The following is an 18,265-nucleotide window of genomic DNA, read 5'->3' on the forward strand; positions in this document are numbered from 1 at the left end:
GTATAACCTCATCTGCATTCTTGAAGTGGCATCCCTTGATGGCATCTTTCAACTGGGAGAAGAGGTAGAAATTGAATGAGCTCTGCTGTAAGCATTCATGGCACTGTTTGTTAGCAAACACGGTGCATGTTCAATTGATCATGCAGGATGGAATGACAACTTCCAACCAAAATTCCTGTTGTCTTGGTGATCTGCTCAATTAACTGCTGGCTGTCTGACCTCACAATCTTGTGTACAATGACAATTTCTTCCCAAATGATGATCTCGACGGACAACAACTTCACAAATCAACAGCAATACACTCTCATCCCTCATGAAAGCATTTTTACCAGTCATAAACTTGACAATGCTTCATGGAAGATTCAAGGCATCCTGAAGCATCTTGAAAGTCTCAGAGAATTTTTTCCCAATAACACAAAATTTGATATTTGCATGTTGTTCTTCCACAGCCATTTTTGACAGACTCTGTTTCACAACGTCTCACTAACACGACCTTCACTATATGGTAACTGTTGTCATCTTTGCAATGAGTATGTATTTGTTTAAACATATTTCTCTATTCCTGAGATGTTTAACTAAGACATGCATTACATGTTCCCTTTTTCATCACTTTTAATTTACTAACCCAGCATAATAAGAACTTTTTGAAGCTACTTGGTATATAACATAGGAAAAGTATGACAATCAATCAAAAAACTGACTGTGAAATTAACACTCACCAATAACAAAATCCAACAAAATGTATAAATTTTACTGCAAACTAATATTTTCATCTTAGATATCTTCAAGTTTAATTCCACAGAATAGTACAGTAAAGTTAAATTAAAGATTTAGAACTATTGGGATGCTTTTAAAACAAGCAGAACATTTTTAAGAACATGCAGAGAACTGCACATGTCTGGTATGAACTGGTAGTTAATTTATCTCAAACAATGCTCTCCAAGCTGTAGAGATTGAATCAGTTTCCTTGAAGTTAACTGTTGTTCCTTTCATCTAAAGATACTGTAGATCTCAATTCTATGTTTCAATTGCTGTAGATCTGCCATTCAGTGTAGGAGGTTTGGTTGTCTAGGTTCATTTTCACTTCTTTATCTAGTGCATAAGAGGCAATGCTATACTAGTGAGATGCTTCTTAAGGAAGTATCATGTTCTCTAATCCTTGCATGGAGGCTTCTAACAGTAGCTCCTATATATTGTGTTGTTGCTGTTGAATGTCAATCGGGATAGTATAGATGCGTGAGAGGTGTTTTCTCAGTCTGAGATCCTTATTATTTCTAAGTGAGAAAATCATAGCACTTCTCTTGAATGTGATTTTGAAGCTGTTACATTTGATGATCTCCCTATAGACAGAACGCAGGTGGTCGTCACATTGAACATTTACTCTAAAGTAGTGCAACCATTGATTTGATATACAGTTTAATTGTACTCTATTGTTTTGTCAATAAAACTTGTAATAAATACTGTATTCTGCTGTTTCATTCAGCATACTGACTGCAAAGTGCAAAGTGCTGTAAAAACTTTATATCACATTTCCGGCTATGGGTTTCTTATATCAAAACGTGCAAAATTTCATCCTCTATAATCCCCCAAATTTTTAAAACATCATTCTGATACACCCTGTATAAGAACCACTTTTGGGTAGTAATCAATCCCCATGCTGGTGTTGTTGTAGGACCAGCTGTTCAGCTAGATATTGCTTAGCTAACTTCTTGATTTATGCTAATTCTTTCTTCTTACCTGCTTGGGTGGAATAATGCATATAGGCTCATTTCATTAAAGCTCTAAATGCAGCTAGTTTATATGAAAATGGATCATGCAATGTAGCCAGAATATAGTGTGGAGACAAAACTTCCCACTAACATATAACAGTGTATGGCAAGAGAGTTCTACCTATGAACATTTCCTGGCAAATGACAAGTAAGGTCTTCCAAAAGGAGACATATAGCCCAATGTATATTCTGACCACACTGCAAAAAATTAATTACCAGTCCATACCAGGCATGTGCAATTCTCTGCATATTCTTAAAAATTTTCTGCTTGTTTTAAAAATATTCTAATAGTTCTAAATGTTTAATTTAACCTTAATGTACTATTCTGTGGAATTAAACCTGAAGATGTCAGTTATATAAAGATAAAAATGTTAGTTTGTAGTAAAATTTATACATTTTGTTATTGGTGAGTGTTAATTTTGATTACTTATACAGTTGTTTGAAAATTATTTTTAAAAATAACCCCCAAGATTTAAATCTTTTTGGACTCAGGACCTTGAAGTGTTTAGATATAAAAAAATTTTGAGTTTTTATTCCTGTATATATGGATGTTAGTATGTATGGGGAGCAAGATTTTGTTTACCTGCTTTGAAACTTAATAACTCCTGTGTTTTTTGTTGAAAATTTCTTAAACTTTGCAGCAATGTTTTTGTCTTAGGGAGATTGATGCTATTAAATTTTGGTGGTTAAAGATCAAGGGAGTGGAATCACTTGTTATATCTTGAGTGGGATAAGGCTTAAAAATTTTATTTGTTATTAACATTTGCTATTTTTATAAAACTCATCTCTACCATCAAAATTAAGTTTTGCGCCATTTTTTTAACAATTAACAATATAAAATGTTTTTTAAGTAAAACCTCATAACAGATGGCATCACACACAATTTTAGAGTTTGGTCAGGAAAATTATGCAACTGATTGCTGTATTTTTTAAATATTTTAAATTTAGAAAAATAATAATAATTGATACATCTTAAATTTAATTAAAATAAAATGCTCAATTTTAATTTTGTTTTATCTTTAATGATAAAAATTTTTAAATTAATTTTTATATTTGTATATTTTTTTTATTTCTTCCTATTTATATATTCATTTTATATCAGTATAGACTAATGTTGGTGAATTAAATCTAACTGCCCTGCACTTTACGTTTTATGTGAAGTTACATTCACCCATAGGCTAATGAATTCCCCAAACAGCCTTTAGTATACTACAGTAACATTAATTTCTACCTAGCCAAACTCTTGTACAAAAATATTATTGTTTAATTAAACACATTATTAGTATTATCTTAAACTGATCTTTTTCCTGATAAACAAAGTATTCTAACATTTTTTTTTTAATCGGAATACAGTGACATTTTGGGACAGAATGTCAAAGACACAAGATGACTTAAATATACTAAATATTTTTCCCTAAATATTCTGTGCTGAAATGGTTGCATCTTATCTGCATATGCTCTTACATGTAAAATAGGGTATGCTATAAAATAATATACATAATAATTTAATAAATGTAAATAAAAGTAAAATTTAGATTTAAAACTTGTCATTACTTACTGAAAAATGCAAATATCCACATCTTTGGCTATATTTTCTTCTTTCCTTTTCAAATTTTTCTTGCTGTGCCAATACACGATAATATTCCAGCAAAGAACTAATCTAAATAACAACAATAATAATCATGTTTATTAAAAATATTAATAAATTTAATTTAAAATTTGATAATCAATTTTATAGTTAAATAAAACTTAATAAAATAAAATTTACATTTTTTATATAATTATTAAAAATATATGCAATAAATTTTACAACAACATTCAAAGCTTAAAATTTGAAGTCAGAAATCATATTTTAAGTTGTCATATTCTGTTATAAGTGTAAATGAAAATTTAAAAGGACTTTTAATGGGTTAGAAATTATATACAATAAAAAACTGCCATCATATTCAATGCAGCCAACAATAATAATACTTTATCTTTTCAAAAGTTATATAATATGATCCTTTATTAGTATTATGTTGCACATAACATGTCAAGTGAAATGACATAAGTATATAAAGTTTCATTTTATATCAATGACATTAGAATTTTAATTTTCAAGTGACTGAAAAGTATTCTATTTCTAATTGTACATTGAACTTTTTGGGAACAAGTAGACTACTTTCATACATCTGATCCTTCATAAAGATTTGTAAATCTCTTGACCTTTCATAAGTATGTGTCAAGAAGGATAATGATACCTATACTTAAAAAATAACAAACTAAATTGACACAATCTAAAAAAAAAAAAAGCTTTTGAAGTAAATAATTGAATATCAAATTTTTCAGAGATCATAATTATACACTATTTTTAACTTTATTCTCCATTATTCATATTAAACAAAATCTTTAATACTTTTAGTTATACAGTATTCTAAAATAGTAATTTTATATAAATCTATAATTTAGTTTGCAAGGGCTTTACTTCTTAATTATTAAGTGTAGAAAAACTAATTATGACAAACAACCTGCAATATAATGTCACTAGATTAACAGTTTGATTATTATATATAATTGGACTGCAATTTTAAAAAATTGTAGACCTATAAATTCTCACTGTTGTCCACCCATCTGTCTGTCCTTCCATACTCTTAAGAACAGAGTTAGATACATGAAAGACAAAACCAGATATGGAAACCTTAGAGGCAGGAGGCCCTGATTAACTATATACAAATGTCAGATACAAACCAGAAGTCATGTTATTTCAATTCAAAAGTTTCCCTGAAAGGTGTTAGATAGATGACTGGCATGACTCTATTGCTGAAAGGAAAGTATGATGTACAGGGACAAACCACTACTAATTTGAGGTGGAGAGCATATATTTTAAATTAAATAAATTAAAAATATGATTAAAATTTGCAGCCTGGCATTGTGACAATGTCACAATAAACAATTGCTTGTTATTATTATTATTAATATTAGTTATTTATTTATTGTGTCAATAAACTGGTTGTTTCAAGTGCTATTTTCAACAGTTCTTCATGTAACCATTAAAGAAATAATGCAAAGAAAAATAAGTGCCAAATTTTGAAAATTAATTTGATTTTTGTCTAATAGAGGTTTAATATAACAAAAAAGTATTAAGATAATTGTAATACTATTCATTTTTTACATATATTATTTTTTTATTACTTTTGAGTAAATATTTTTTCAATAATTAATTCTTATTTTAGAAATATGTCACAATCACATTTTGATATTTTCTGTTTGGCTTGTAATGAATAAAATTTTTTATTTTTGTTTTGGTAAATAAGTATATAATAGACTCACAAAAACCTTTAAGTGACCAGTAAAATATTTAATTGAAAAAACAACAAACATTTTTTACTGTATTTTTCAGCCTTCTTCAGGTTAAAAGTTCCAAGATTCGAAAAGCTGTTGTGCTTAAAGATTTAAAAGTTGGTAAATAAGATTTTATATATAACTGTTAGTTAAGTTCAGTGAAGTTTTATATTATCATATATTTTTAAATGCATAAATAGCACAAGTATGATCAGAGTTCTAGTAATGAGCAATCTCAGTCCTGATGGCTGGATGATCACGGTTGTAAAGGTATCAGCCTACTGCTCTGGAAACATGGGTTTGAGTTTGAGTTGGAAACCTCAAGAATTTTTTTGTCAATGGTCCGTCTGGATACATCTAGTCCCATTCCTCACTATGTGCCTATTTCTGTTATGGGCCTAGCCAAGTCTGTGATGGGCCTGAAAAATACTCTCTGAATGTATTCAGAAGAAAGTGGATGAAAATTCAGAAATAAATATTTTTACTCCTTAAATATCCAGTAATAATAACTTTACCAATGTTTTTGGCCATGTTAAGTGATCTTCAAATAATATCAGACCCAAAAAAAAGAAAAACAAAGAATAAAATTATAAAACAAAATATTACATATATCAACAATTATCGAACATACAAAATTATGTCACAGTTACAAATTAAAAATCCTAGAATACATCATATGATTATAAAGAAAATTACAAAAATTTTTATACTTATGCCTAAATAACATAAAAAGCAAGATAGCATCCTAATATAGACATCCTAAGTGTCTGCTGAAATATTTAATGAGCACATTTAACTCCTGTTTTCCTTGACATAGGTGCAGACTGAAGCTGGGCTCTGTGAAAATCATATTTCAATACACAATTAAAAAAAAAAAAAAAACACATAAGGAAATTGCTAAAGCTTTGAACTCCTCTATTGTTTACAGGATGAACCCTACAAACTTTCAATTACTAAAGACAGAATGAATCCATCAAAAAACACCACATATTATAAAATATCTATTGAAGATCTAAAGTTTGATGCAAATAGAATATATATAGGTGTAACACCTAGAAGTTTGGATGCGGGACTCAAGGAGTAGACTTAGTCCATTAGGTAAAGAACACCTCCATTGTATTGGCTATTTTTGCTTCTATTTTGAATGTGCATGTGACGTTCACTAAGAACAAATACTTTTATAGATTGTGAGTAATGTGGTAGCTTCTGTCATTGGTCAAATGAATGCAATATTTCAAAGTATTAAGTTGGCTACATTCATATTTATACAAGGACATACAATCAGAATAGACATGAGCACTCACCCTTATAAGCATCTATGTGTCTATATATTTATAAGTTAATGACATGCATCTATGACATACTTGCAGTAGTAAGAACGGAATTTAAGAGATGTCACTCTTCCTCTATATAAAACATCTTGACTGATAAGTAGGGCTGTATTGGAGGATAGATGGCAGGATAAGCTATACTTTTTTTTGTAGAAATATCACATAAACTATATAATACTTCTGGTTACATAGTTTACAAATGTACATTTTATGTATTGTAGAAAGTTGTTATGGTTTTTCAATGCTATTTTATAATAAATAAATTAATATTTTTTTACTTCAAATAACAAACCAACACCTTCATTTTCAAACAATATTGTTTGTTTTTTTCTTTCTAGTGAAAATTTTGAATACTGAAGAAAAAAATCATAAACAAACCATTTGCTATCAGTTGAGTTTACAACTACACTGCTAAGCACTGCTGATAAGATACAGTAGTTCACTGGCTGCTGACCTAACAAAATACTTACTATAAGATATCTATATTCTACAGGCAATAGATAAAAACTATATAGCATGATATTTTTACATGCTTTCATATGGCAGGATCAATTTCCTATAGTTTTAGATTTAAAAATAATTGCATCAAGGGAGCTTTTTTCATTGTACAGTTATTACAAGCATGAAATTACATGTTTTAAAAGTTTATGGCTAAATGTGCAGTTGTAACTTAATAGAAGGAAATGTGGTTAAGGACTCAGAATGATATAAAGTGAATGTAGTAGAAGCACAGTTTGAAAATCACCAACCTTAACTGAATTAATTTCCTTAAATGTAAATTTGTATTACAATGGCTACACACAAAATATATCAGTTTAAAAAAATACAAAACATAAATAAAATTATGATGAAAATAAAAGTAATACCAAATAAAACAGTGATGTTAGTGAAAAGTTAAACATTACAGTAATGGAACATCTTTAGTTTGAATTAAATAATATTTATATATGTAATTAACCAGTTTGTAACTTGATAATGAATCTGGCATTATCATTTGATTTTTAATAGATAATTTGGGCATGATAAACTATATAATTAGATATCTTATTAAAATATTTTCTTTATAAAAAAATATATTCTCTTTCTCAATTTATTTCCTTAAAAATGATCACTATAGCATATTTCTACTTTTTAAGGTGCAAGCATAATACAACTAAATACAGTTGTAATATATTTAAAATGAATTTTTCATTTATACATCCTGCAGCTCTTAATTTAGTTTCTATTGAAATTTTGAATAATTGACAGTCTCTGTCTTGAACAGAAAGCTTCACAAGCTACATTTTCTCATATATATCTCTAAAGGAAAACATTTTATCACAAACTTGCATAATCTTCTGGGTGAAATAAAGAGTTGCTACCATATTTTTGACTTCAATAATAGTTTTTACATGTACTTAAACCATTCTGTGGCCAATGCATATAGTAATGTTAAAGGACTACATTTAATCTAGAACTTTCATATATAAAAGGGATCATGCTAATTGTTTTGAAGTGTTTGTCATTAAAACAAATAAAATTTTATTTTTATTAATTGTGTACAGATTACAAACTATTGGAAATTTGCAGCTTGTCAACGGTTCAAGTTTTTAGTGCAAAGCCAATTTTATTGCTACAGTTAACTCTAATTGAGTTTGATAATCTATATTATATATTTATTCATTATGCAAAAATTAATTATATCTTGAGTGTAGTGTCAAAAATCCAAACTAATTAAAATCAGACCCCATCCAGTTATTCAAATACATGCATAAATTATCTTTTTAAGTACTGTAAACTCCAAATGTTGTAATTTAGGTGTTCTAAGTTCAAGCCAGTATTTCACAAGGAATGTAGGAATACTTACAAGGATTCAAAATATAATTTACAGAACAAAAAGAAAAAATAAGCATAATTTAAGAAAAGCAAATCATTTTAATTTACTTTAGTGTTGTTTAAATAAAATTTTACAAATGATCCCTATTTTAATCAACATTCAATTGATCATAAACTCATTTATTTAGATAGTAAAAAGTCGATTTCTATTTAAGACTTTTTACTAAATGCTGAAATTTTCTCTCTATACATTTTAGAAAATGAGAAAGGAAAGTAAGTGACAAAATAGATTTAAAACTTTTTGTAAAAAGTTTGTAAACATGTGCAGTTGTTCTATTCAAATTAGAATATTAATGTTGAATGTAGTAGTTCTGAAGATAGAATTGTAAAATAGTCAAAAACTGTTTAATCTAATTAAATTGTGGCAACTCTTTCAATAGTTTCATTTTTTTTTTCTAATGTGTACACAGAGTTTTGTTCCTGTTTTGTGCTTTAAGGACAATAACAACAACATAAAGAATTATAATACAGTAGAGCGTCGATTTTCCGAAAGTCAATCATTCGAAACGTCAATCATCCGAAAGAATTCCAGTCGGCAAATTTAAATTTTTGCCAGTGCTGTGGCGCTTCAATCTTTGGCTATGTCTTGGGCTACTCAAATATTTTACGTTTTTAATACTAAATTAACATCTGAAGTATAATTTTTTATTGTTTTTATATTTTTAAATATATTTATTTGGTTTGTACAAAATAAAAAAATAATTTTTAATGATACAACAGTCTTCGTTAGGCTTAACATCAACGAAAATTCAACGCGAAGCAACACGCAACGGATAAAAATTTTGACATCGGATACGTAAACTATTTTTTCGTACGTAAATCAGTTATCCGAAATATCAGTTATCCGGACAACCCCAGTCCCCAATTGATTCGGAAAATCGACGCTCTACTGTAGTCATTTCAGCATAATATAATAGTTACCCTTTTGTAATGTGGATTTTCTTGTTCTTGCCATCCTCCACTAGCTACAAAAAGAAAAGAAAAATATTTTATATTCTATGTGTAATTTAAGTAATAATTATACAGAGTGATTCACTTGGGACTGAACACTTATTATGTGGAATATCTCTGTATAAAATGAAAAGATAAGCATGAAACAAACAGAATGACTCTATTTCATGATGAAGCAGTTAATAAAGGTATATTTTATATTATATGTTATTCAAATGGGACTATGCAATTATGTGGTATTAAACAGTGTTAAGTTCTGAGTGAATCAACCTGTATAATATATCAACAGATTAACATAAAAATATCAAAATTTAAATTTTTGTTGGAAGCAAATTTTGTATCTACTTAAAATAACAGAAATTAATTATTACTTTTTGTGTTTTGAAACTAAAATATTAAAAAAGAATGTGTGTTTTTCTTTTAAAAATATACAGAAATCCACAAAAGTTTTGCCTTTTATAGCTTTAAAACTTCATTTGAGATGTTAAAACTTTATAATGTTGTTTCCTTTTATGAAATTTCATAATTAAGTTGGCTACATGTGTATATTATGGGATCTCTTTCTATAATTCAAAGAACTGCTAACCTTCAGTTTTCTTTATAATCTAATTTATCATTAATTATCTGAAATCCACAACCTTACAGAAAACTTGGCATCTAATGTTTTTGCAATAATACTATTATATGGCTTATAATCTAGTATCTATCTGCAGCATAAAAAAAAGGCAATGTTGCCAGTTTTTCAACTTGGAGATAATGAGACACCACATTATTATAACAACTAAATTATTTTTAAACATTTTCAGTTTTAAATCAAGCCTGGATTTAAAACCAAAAACACTAAAAATATTAAAATATTGTAGAATTTTCAAAGGTATCATTAATTTATAGTTGTCATTGACTTTAATTATGCAGTTCTTAATAAAAGAAACATTTATTAATATTAATCATTAATTACATTTAGTCATAATAAGAATGCAGCAGTTTCTAATGACAGACAAATCTAATAGAATAAAACATTAGGGATGAATGGAAAACAAACAAAAACAAATTGTCTGAACAGAAGAGATGGCTAATTTTATATGATTAACATACATATCCAATTTTGTTTTTACTCAATAGATACATTCCTGAAAAATCTATGTAAAAAGATACTATCCATATAAAAAAATAAAAGATTGGTGCCAGACCTTAAAAACTAGCAAAAAATAGTACAATAAATCAATTAATATAAAGGATGCATTCAAATCTATGTATTTCTTTGTATGTTCAGTTCTATATGATGTATCTTGAAGATGGCTGCTTAGATAGTTGAAAACATTAGAAAATTAAATAATTTTACTAGTAAAGGTTTGAGAATGGTTTAACAAAATACTTCAATTTTAGATAATAAATCAGAGGAGAGACAACTTTAATGTGCTGTACTTATCAGCAAAAGTTAATAACTTTATATTATTCACATAAATTTTAATTTTTATTTGACATTTTCAATTAAAAGACAAAATATTTCTAGCTTTTAACACCAAACTATTCTGTATTAGAAGAAATAGGAAGTAACACAATCATACAAAGAAATCACTAAACTTAGAATTAAAATTTCTCTGCATGATTTAATACAAAATAAAGTTAAAATAAAAAAACCAACTTTGCTACACACATTCAAATAAGTCATGAAAAGCAGAAAAGTCTTAAAATTTACTTGCATGTACAGCATCTTTAAATGCAAATGCTGAGAATTTTTTTAAAAAGCAATGCTGAGAAAAGAAAATATAAATATTTTTTCTTAGACTTAAAATCAAAATGAAGAGTTTTAAAAAGGCAAATTTATTAAAACTATTATTCAGATTGCTAGATCGAAACAAATTGTGTAAAAAAAGAATTGGGTATATTTGACAAGGATCGTCTAATCAAAATTATTAAAGATTGTAATATGTCTGATTTTTAGTAAAAGAGACAAATTTGTATCTTACCTCCAAGAACATTTAAGTATGATAGAAAATACCTCTAAATTGTATGATTTTCAAAAAATATGCATACAATCTGAATAATAGTAGTAACTACAACTACTGTGTCATTCAAAATAGCAATCATTTTATTTTTATTTAAATAATTAACATGTCATTTTCTTTTATAATTTCAATGTTGAAGACATCAATCTCACATGTCTCCACACTGTTGTTGATTTTTATTGCCTATCAATCTGAAGGAACAAAATTTTAGCAGGTTTTGCACCTCCTATACTAGCAAACTAGCCTCCTACACTAAACAAATTCTCCTGTTTCTTCTTCCTTAACAAATAAAGATCAATTTTAATATAGCAGAAACTATCATTCAGTTTAAATGTAATCATCATTTGCTCATTTAGTAGAAAATTAGCAAAAAGTTATTCTCTCAACAATTCATTACATAAAATTATTATGTCACAAATAGTACATTTTGTTAACAGTGTATTTATTTAGTTTTGATTTTATGTCAGTTATTAAAGCATTCCACTTACATTAAATACTCAAGATTCATTTAAATATTCATAAATAACATAGCTACTTAAACATATTATATTTAACTATATCATTTTATTCATATACAAGTAAAATGGCGAAGCCGTTTTTGAGATGAGACTATGTCTTGGAGAGTGTGAGTAATGCATGTGCAAATCTGTTTGTAGAAACAGTCTCAGCATTTGGTATTTTCTTTTTACCTGGTTTATTTTATGTGCGCATGATTTGGGCACTAAATACTCTGTGCCAAATTGCAACTCCTACATGTACTCTTTCATACCTCTAAGGTGTGCAACTGTTGACAGCAGTGCGATTTTAGAGATGAGACATAGTCTCATCAAAAATACACACTCGTGATTTACATTGCATTTACTAACATTATATTATATTAAGACATGCCTGCATATTGACAAACATCCATATTGCAAAATGTCATGCAAAAGATCATTTTTATAATAATTTTATGATTATTATTAATAATCTAAATATATAAAATTACTTGTCCTGACTGACTGACTGGGTGATTGACTGATTGATTCATCATCGCCCAGAGCAAACTGCTGACCCTAAAGAGGTGAAATTTTGTACAGAGTTAGGGTACGTCATGAAAACACACACTAAGAAGGGATTTTATGAAATTCCCCTGCGGGGGTGAGAGGGAAAGGATTAAGGCCTAACCTGAAGAATGGCTTCTACTGTACTATTTTAGATGCAATTTTTTTGTTTTTAACTACGTTTTAGTAAGGCACACCATGAGAATGAAGACTAAGAAGGTATTTTTAGAAATTCCCTCCAGGGGAGAGGGAGAAGATTAAAGCTTAACCTGAAGAACAGCTCTACTATACTATTTTAGATGCGATTTTTTGTTTTTAACTATGTTTAGTCTTCATTGAGTACTTAGGTGTATTAAATTGATAACATTTCAGACATTGTTATAAATATTGATTTTTTAACCAAATGTTTGAACCGTTTTAAATTCAAATTTGTTATTACATATTGGTTCAATTATAGAACAATTGTAAATGTTCCAGAAAATTGATGAAATTGAAAATAGTTCCTTTGATTCTCAGCAATTCTCATCATTCTCAGCAGTAGGTGTTATATAACAATTACTATGGTTGTTGAAATACTGAATATAAATGTGGTTTGCTTGCAAAATATGTGTGCGCAAAGTCGTGGGTAACAGCTAGTAATCTTATAGTTTTGTTTTAATATGTGAATTCTGTTTTACATCATTCTAAACAGATGGTTTTAAGCTGAGGATGATCAAATTTTGGCCAAAAATATTTCTTTTGTTTAATTAAAAAAGTGTTGGTCTCCTGAAATAAACAGTGATTTGATTTACTTATTTGTAAAGAATGTTCTTATGTTTGACAAATGTTTTTGTTGTGATTTTGAATTTGTTCTTTTCTTTGTTTTATTTATATGGAAACCTGAAAAATGGTTTCTATCAAGGGTTTTTCCTGATTTTCCCTGATTTGTTTAATAAATTACTAATAAGTTGCTTATGTCAAAATTAAAAATGATTTCCTCTCCTATTGCATCAGTATGACACCTAATTGCTTATTTAAATATACAAGCAATGTATCCCAAGTGTTCTAAAAGCTACTTAGCATTGCCTGGAAGAACCAAAGCACCCTTTTGGGATAATCATATGTCTAGAGTAAAATTCATTCTTTGTGTGCTGTAGAAAGGAGAATTAGCCAGTATTAGCCTATTTTCAAAGACCTGCCTGAACCATCTTCAAACACTTCAAACTCAATCAAGTTTAAACACAAGTAACCAAAACAACATATAGGTTGAAGACTCAAAAAAATCTGGGTGAGTTAGAAAGTTCAAAAATTTAAATTTGGTACTCAAAGTTAATAAGGTGTTGAAGATGAAGATTTCATTTTGATGGACAGTAATGCCCATACACATAGGGCTGCATTCTTCAATGACTTTTTTGACAGTGAAGATATTTGTTACATGAAATGGCCAGCAAGCTCTCAGGACCCCTAGGGTAATGAGTTGCATCCTGTTAGCCTTCACCTAAAACATTCCAAGAGCTTCAAAGATGTTCTTGTTCAAAAACATCTTTGCTCATGATAGAGCTAATAAACAACATTATAACCAGTGTGAGCAATCACTATGCTGTGTGTGTGCATTCAGGAGACAACCATATTAATTATTTTCTGTGCAAAAAGATTTACAACAATGCTTAATATTTGGTTTTGGTTTGATGTAACTTAAATTAAATTTTTGTTTTACAATTTTTTTGTATAAAGAATATAATGTTCTACTTGTATGTTAAATTTTACATTGTTCTTACCAGTAGTTCCTGAAATGTAAGCTAAATCAATGATTATACTTATTTTTTGGATATGAGTGTATTTACACATACACACACATACATAATACATACAAATATATGGTTAATGGTGCATATTATGTTAGATTATATAAATAATCTATTATAAATTTTAATAAAAATTTTTAATATAAAGGTTGAAAAATTGATTGTCCTCTTTGCATAGAAAATACTTTTGATCCTCTTTTTATTCTCCCATTTTTTAAAGCTACAAAAATTGATTNAATAAAAATTTTTAATATAAAAATAATATTATTATATATAAGATATTAATAATCTTACCTCCAGTTTGATCCGGAATCCCTACATCACGAGATGTCCAACGACAAAATCCACAAGCAAGATAATATAATTTCTTTGGAACTGTTTTATTTGGATCATCTAAACTTGGCAATTGTACACTTGAAGCTCGAATTGATAATGTGTGCATACAACTTGGACAGTCAAAACAATTAGAACACCTAAATAAATGATAAATAGTAAAATAAAAATTAAGTATAATATTTTATTTTATCATTCTTATAAAATAAAGGATATTTTAGCTTGTCTACTATATAATCATAGTGTTATAAAATTTCATTATTAATTATAATACCTATGTTTTTTTACTCTAGCTTCTGGAGAGGGCATATATTCCAAACAATTGGGACAATAATGAGAATCAACCTATAATTAAAAACAAATTACAGTATTAAAACATTTTAAAATATCTTCTCAATGTAACTAATTTAAATTTATATTTATAAATTATAAAGTTAATTTAAGAAATTTCTTTCAGAAAATTGATAATAATGTAATCTTAATATGTAAATAAAAATTATTATTTATTACAAAAAAATTATAATAATATAAAAATAAAGAAATATTGCAACTAAATCACAATGTTTTGTTTCTTTTGTTTTAAGAAAGCTGTATGTACTATTCGTACAGGCTATATGTAACCAAACTGTAACACAATGATAAATATTTATTAGATATGTAACTGGTACCAATATATCAATGTATTAGAATGTTCTTGATATATTGGAATTGGTTTGTTTTACAATCTGATGTCCAATATTTCTTTTCTTCTATTTTCAGTAGAGTATCAGTTCATTTTACAAATTAATGTTCTAATCTCTATCTTTCTCTTCTTTAATAGTGACTATAAAAAGAAAGGAGATCAGAGCAATTGGTTTGTAAAATGAACTGATACCAGTTTATCAGGAACATTTCTACACTATTGAAAATAGAAGAAAAGAAAGATTAAATGTCAGTTTGTAAAACAAATCAATTCCAATATATTGAGAACATTATGATACATAGATATATCAGTATTGGATTGATATCAATAATCATCTTTAGTATTTATGTATGTAAACATATTTTAACATAGAAAAGGTACAGACAGCTAGAAATTTTCAGCTCTATTTTAGTCTTACAGGATCACTGTCACATGTATGGCTTGTCATTAAGTAGAATGTCAGTTGTAAGTTGTATCCTATAAAAAAAAACTGGTGAAATTAGGTTGAAAAGTAAAGCTCAGTGTAAACATCTAAATAAAAGGAAACTTGAAAGTTATGACCAAAGAATACTGGATCCATATATGACAGTAAGACTCAACATGTGAATAAAATGCATATTATGCAGACTACAGCTGTAGGAAGTTTTGGATGAAGCAAAGTCATCATGATAATAAATCAGGAAAACAAGCATCATCATAGAAAAAGCTTTGAGCTTTACTTTATGTCTTACAGTCCTTTCCCTAATATTGCTCAAAAGTGCTCTAATGTTTGGCCAAATTATTGTAAGTGCAATAACTTTAAGGCACTAAGTACAGGTTGAAGTGTTATTCACATATTGAGTCTTACTGTAAGATCTGGATCTGATATTCTTTAGCCACAACTTTCAAAATTTTCTTTTATTTAGATGTTTTCAGTGAGCTTTACAATCTGGTTCCACCAGTTTTTCTATGGGATTTCAAGTATTTTTCAGTCATTAATAAATTCATAATAGAATAATTTTTATGATAATTCAACATTCACTTGACAGATATGTAATGGCTTGCAGTAAGTCATGTTATGTCTTAACTGATTGACCAATAATGCCAAAATTTAAAAAATGGCTTATATTTTATAAATACTAAATATTTTTAAATAAAACCTTCAAAAGGACAAATAGAAGCCAGTCATATCTCAAATGAGCTATTAAACATGCACATACTCCTCCTGGATTGTAATGTCGCTATTCTTTTTCATTGCAAAGCTAGACAACAAAACGCTAATTGCATAGATCCAAAACAATCCAACAAATTTATTCAAAATTTAAGACATCTATAGTACTCATCATGGACACTAGCTATTTAAATCTCATCCAAATCAGTTCATTAATCATGGAGATATTAAGAAATCCAATTTAACACTAACACATGTAACAAAACTTTACTATAGAATGCTACTGTGCTCTTTGATATGTTTGAGGAACTTGAAGAAATAAATTTGTATGGTTATAAATGTTTAGTATATGTTAGAAACTATATGAATACACTGGTTATTTTACTCATGGTTATTTTTTTTTTTACAAAATGCTCATAAACTTTATTTGTTTATATTTTTTACAGAATAATATGTAAATGATGATGATGATACTATTTATTCTACGTAATAACATCTTTATCAATTAAATTGCAGTGGAAAATACACTCATTAGATATGTGTATTGTGTATGTTATAAAAAAATATTTCTATTATTACATGTTTCTAACTGCAAATCTAAAAACTTATGTTTAGTTTTGGGTGTAAAAGAGAATTAATAAATTTTAGTATTCATTTTTTAAACATGCAATTAGACACAATATAAATTTATATATAATGTATATTACAAAAATGATAACATCTTAAACTATACTAAGAAATATTTTCTTTCAGAAGTTCATCAAATTCCCTTAATGGCAGTTTAATATTAATTAAAATCACAAAACAAAGGCAGAGTCCATTGAAATAATCACCCTTTTATTCACTTCTATGTTCTGGATAGTCCCAGTATTGTATGGATGAAAATATATAGATTTCAAAGCAGACCCCCGGTAGTGAATTCTTGCAAAGAATATTTTCAGAAATTCATTAAATGGCAATTTTAATAACTACATTTCACTATACCTTTAAAATGCAGTCTACTTTTGTCAGTTCTCTAACGTTTTCGGTCTAATTTATAGACCTTCTTCAGGATTGCTACATTTCACTATACCTTTAAAATGCAGTCTACTTTTGTCAGTTCTCTAACGTTTTCGGTCTAATTTATAGACCTTCTTCAGGATTGATGTAAAATATTTTAAAAATTTGAACTTTCTCAACGGTAATTCGAACCACGCACGTTCTATAATCTTCAGATATTCGATCGCGCATGTCCATTAGCTCTTTATAATGCCGCCGCTCTCCATGCCGTTGCTATTCTACTTGACTCTCGAAAATTTATATTAAGCCCCTTTTCTCTGTATTTATAAATGTGCCATGCCTCTGCATACTTTAGATGTCGTATATTATCGATCTTTTGTACAATATCCGCCTTGCTCCATTCGATTGTAATCTCTGCAGGATCCGCGATAGCATAATTGGCCAAAGCCGTGATCGGTTGTTTAGATCTTATATTTTTTTCGTGCTCCTTCAATCTTTCTCTTAATGATCTCTTTGTGGCTCCTATATAATATAACTCTTTCTTTAGCCTTTTATCATGCAACGGTATTCTGTACACACCTGGAACTAGCCTCCTGTCTATTGGTGTTTTGTCATTTCTTAGCATTTGGAATATTGTCGTGTTTCTCTTATATGCTATTTTCTTTTTGCTCTCTACTCCTATTTTTCTGTATATGCCACTTAACGGTGCTCTGTATTCCATTACGGTGAACTCCTTTTTTTCTTTCTTATCTTTAGTCTTATTGCATCCTTTTTCCGCTTCTTGTATTAAGGCTTTTACTTTACTTTGCTTAAGTCCTACATCTCTTGCTAATTTTGCAATGTAATCAAGTTCTTTACGTGTGTCATACATCCTGCTACAATGAGTGTATGCTCGTTTAATAAGTGCTCTAAACGCTGCTAGTTTGTAGTTTGTTGGGTCATGCGAGGACCATGGTATCAAATCCGGAACGTACGTCGGTTTTCTATACACTTTTGTAACAATTTGCTCTTTATCATC

General features: G+C 28.3%; 1 protein-coding gene across 1 annotated transcript in view; it reads right to left on the bottom strand.

The window, feature by feature from the left end:
- Window positions 1-18,265, bottom strand: part of LOC111623914 (dynactin subunit 4-like) — a 58,137-nt gene that overhangs the window by 34,438 nt on the left and 5,434 nt on the right. The window contains exons 2-5 of the mRNA XM_023366646.1: window positions 14,691-14,761; window positions 14,378-14,556; window positions 9,218-9,261; window positions 3,328-3,429 (exon numbers count right to left, since the gene is read on the bottom strand). Coding sequence (XP_023222414.1) covers window positions 3,328-3,429; window positions 9,218-9,261; window positions 14,378-14,556; window positions 14,691-14,761 — 396 coding nt within the window. The remainder of the gene's footprint in view (window positions 1-3,327; window positions 3,430-9,217; window positions 9,262-14,377; window positions 14,557-14,690; window positions 14,762-18,265) is intronic.

The sequence above is a fragment of the Centruroides sculpturatus genome, unplaced genomic scaffold (genome assembly GCF_000671375.1).
Source record: "Centruroides sculpturatus isolate CEXI.00-Female unplaced genomic scaffold, Cexi_2.0 scaffold344, whole genome shotgun sequence".
NCBI classification, from domain to species: domain Eukaryota; kingdom Metazoa; phylum Arthropoda; class Arachnida; order Scorpiones; family Buthidae; genus Centruroides; species Centruroides sculpturatus.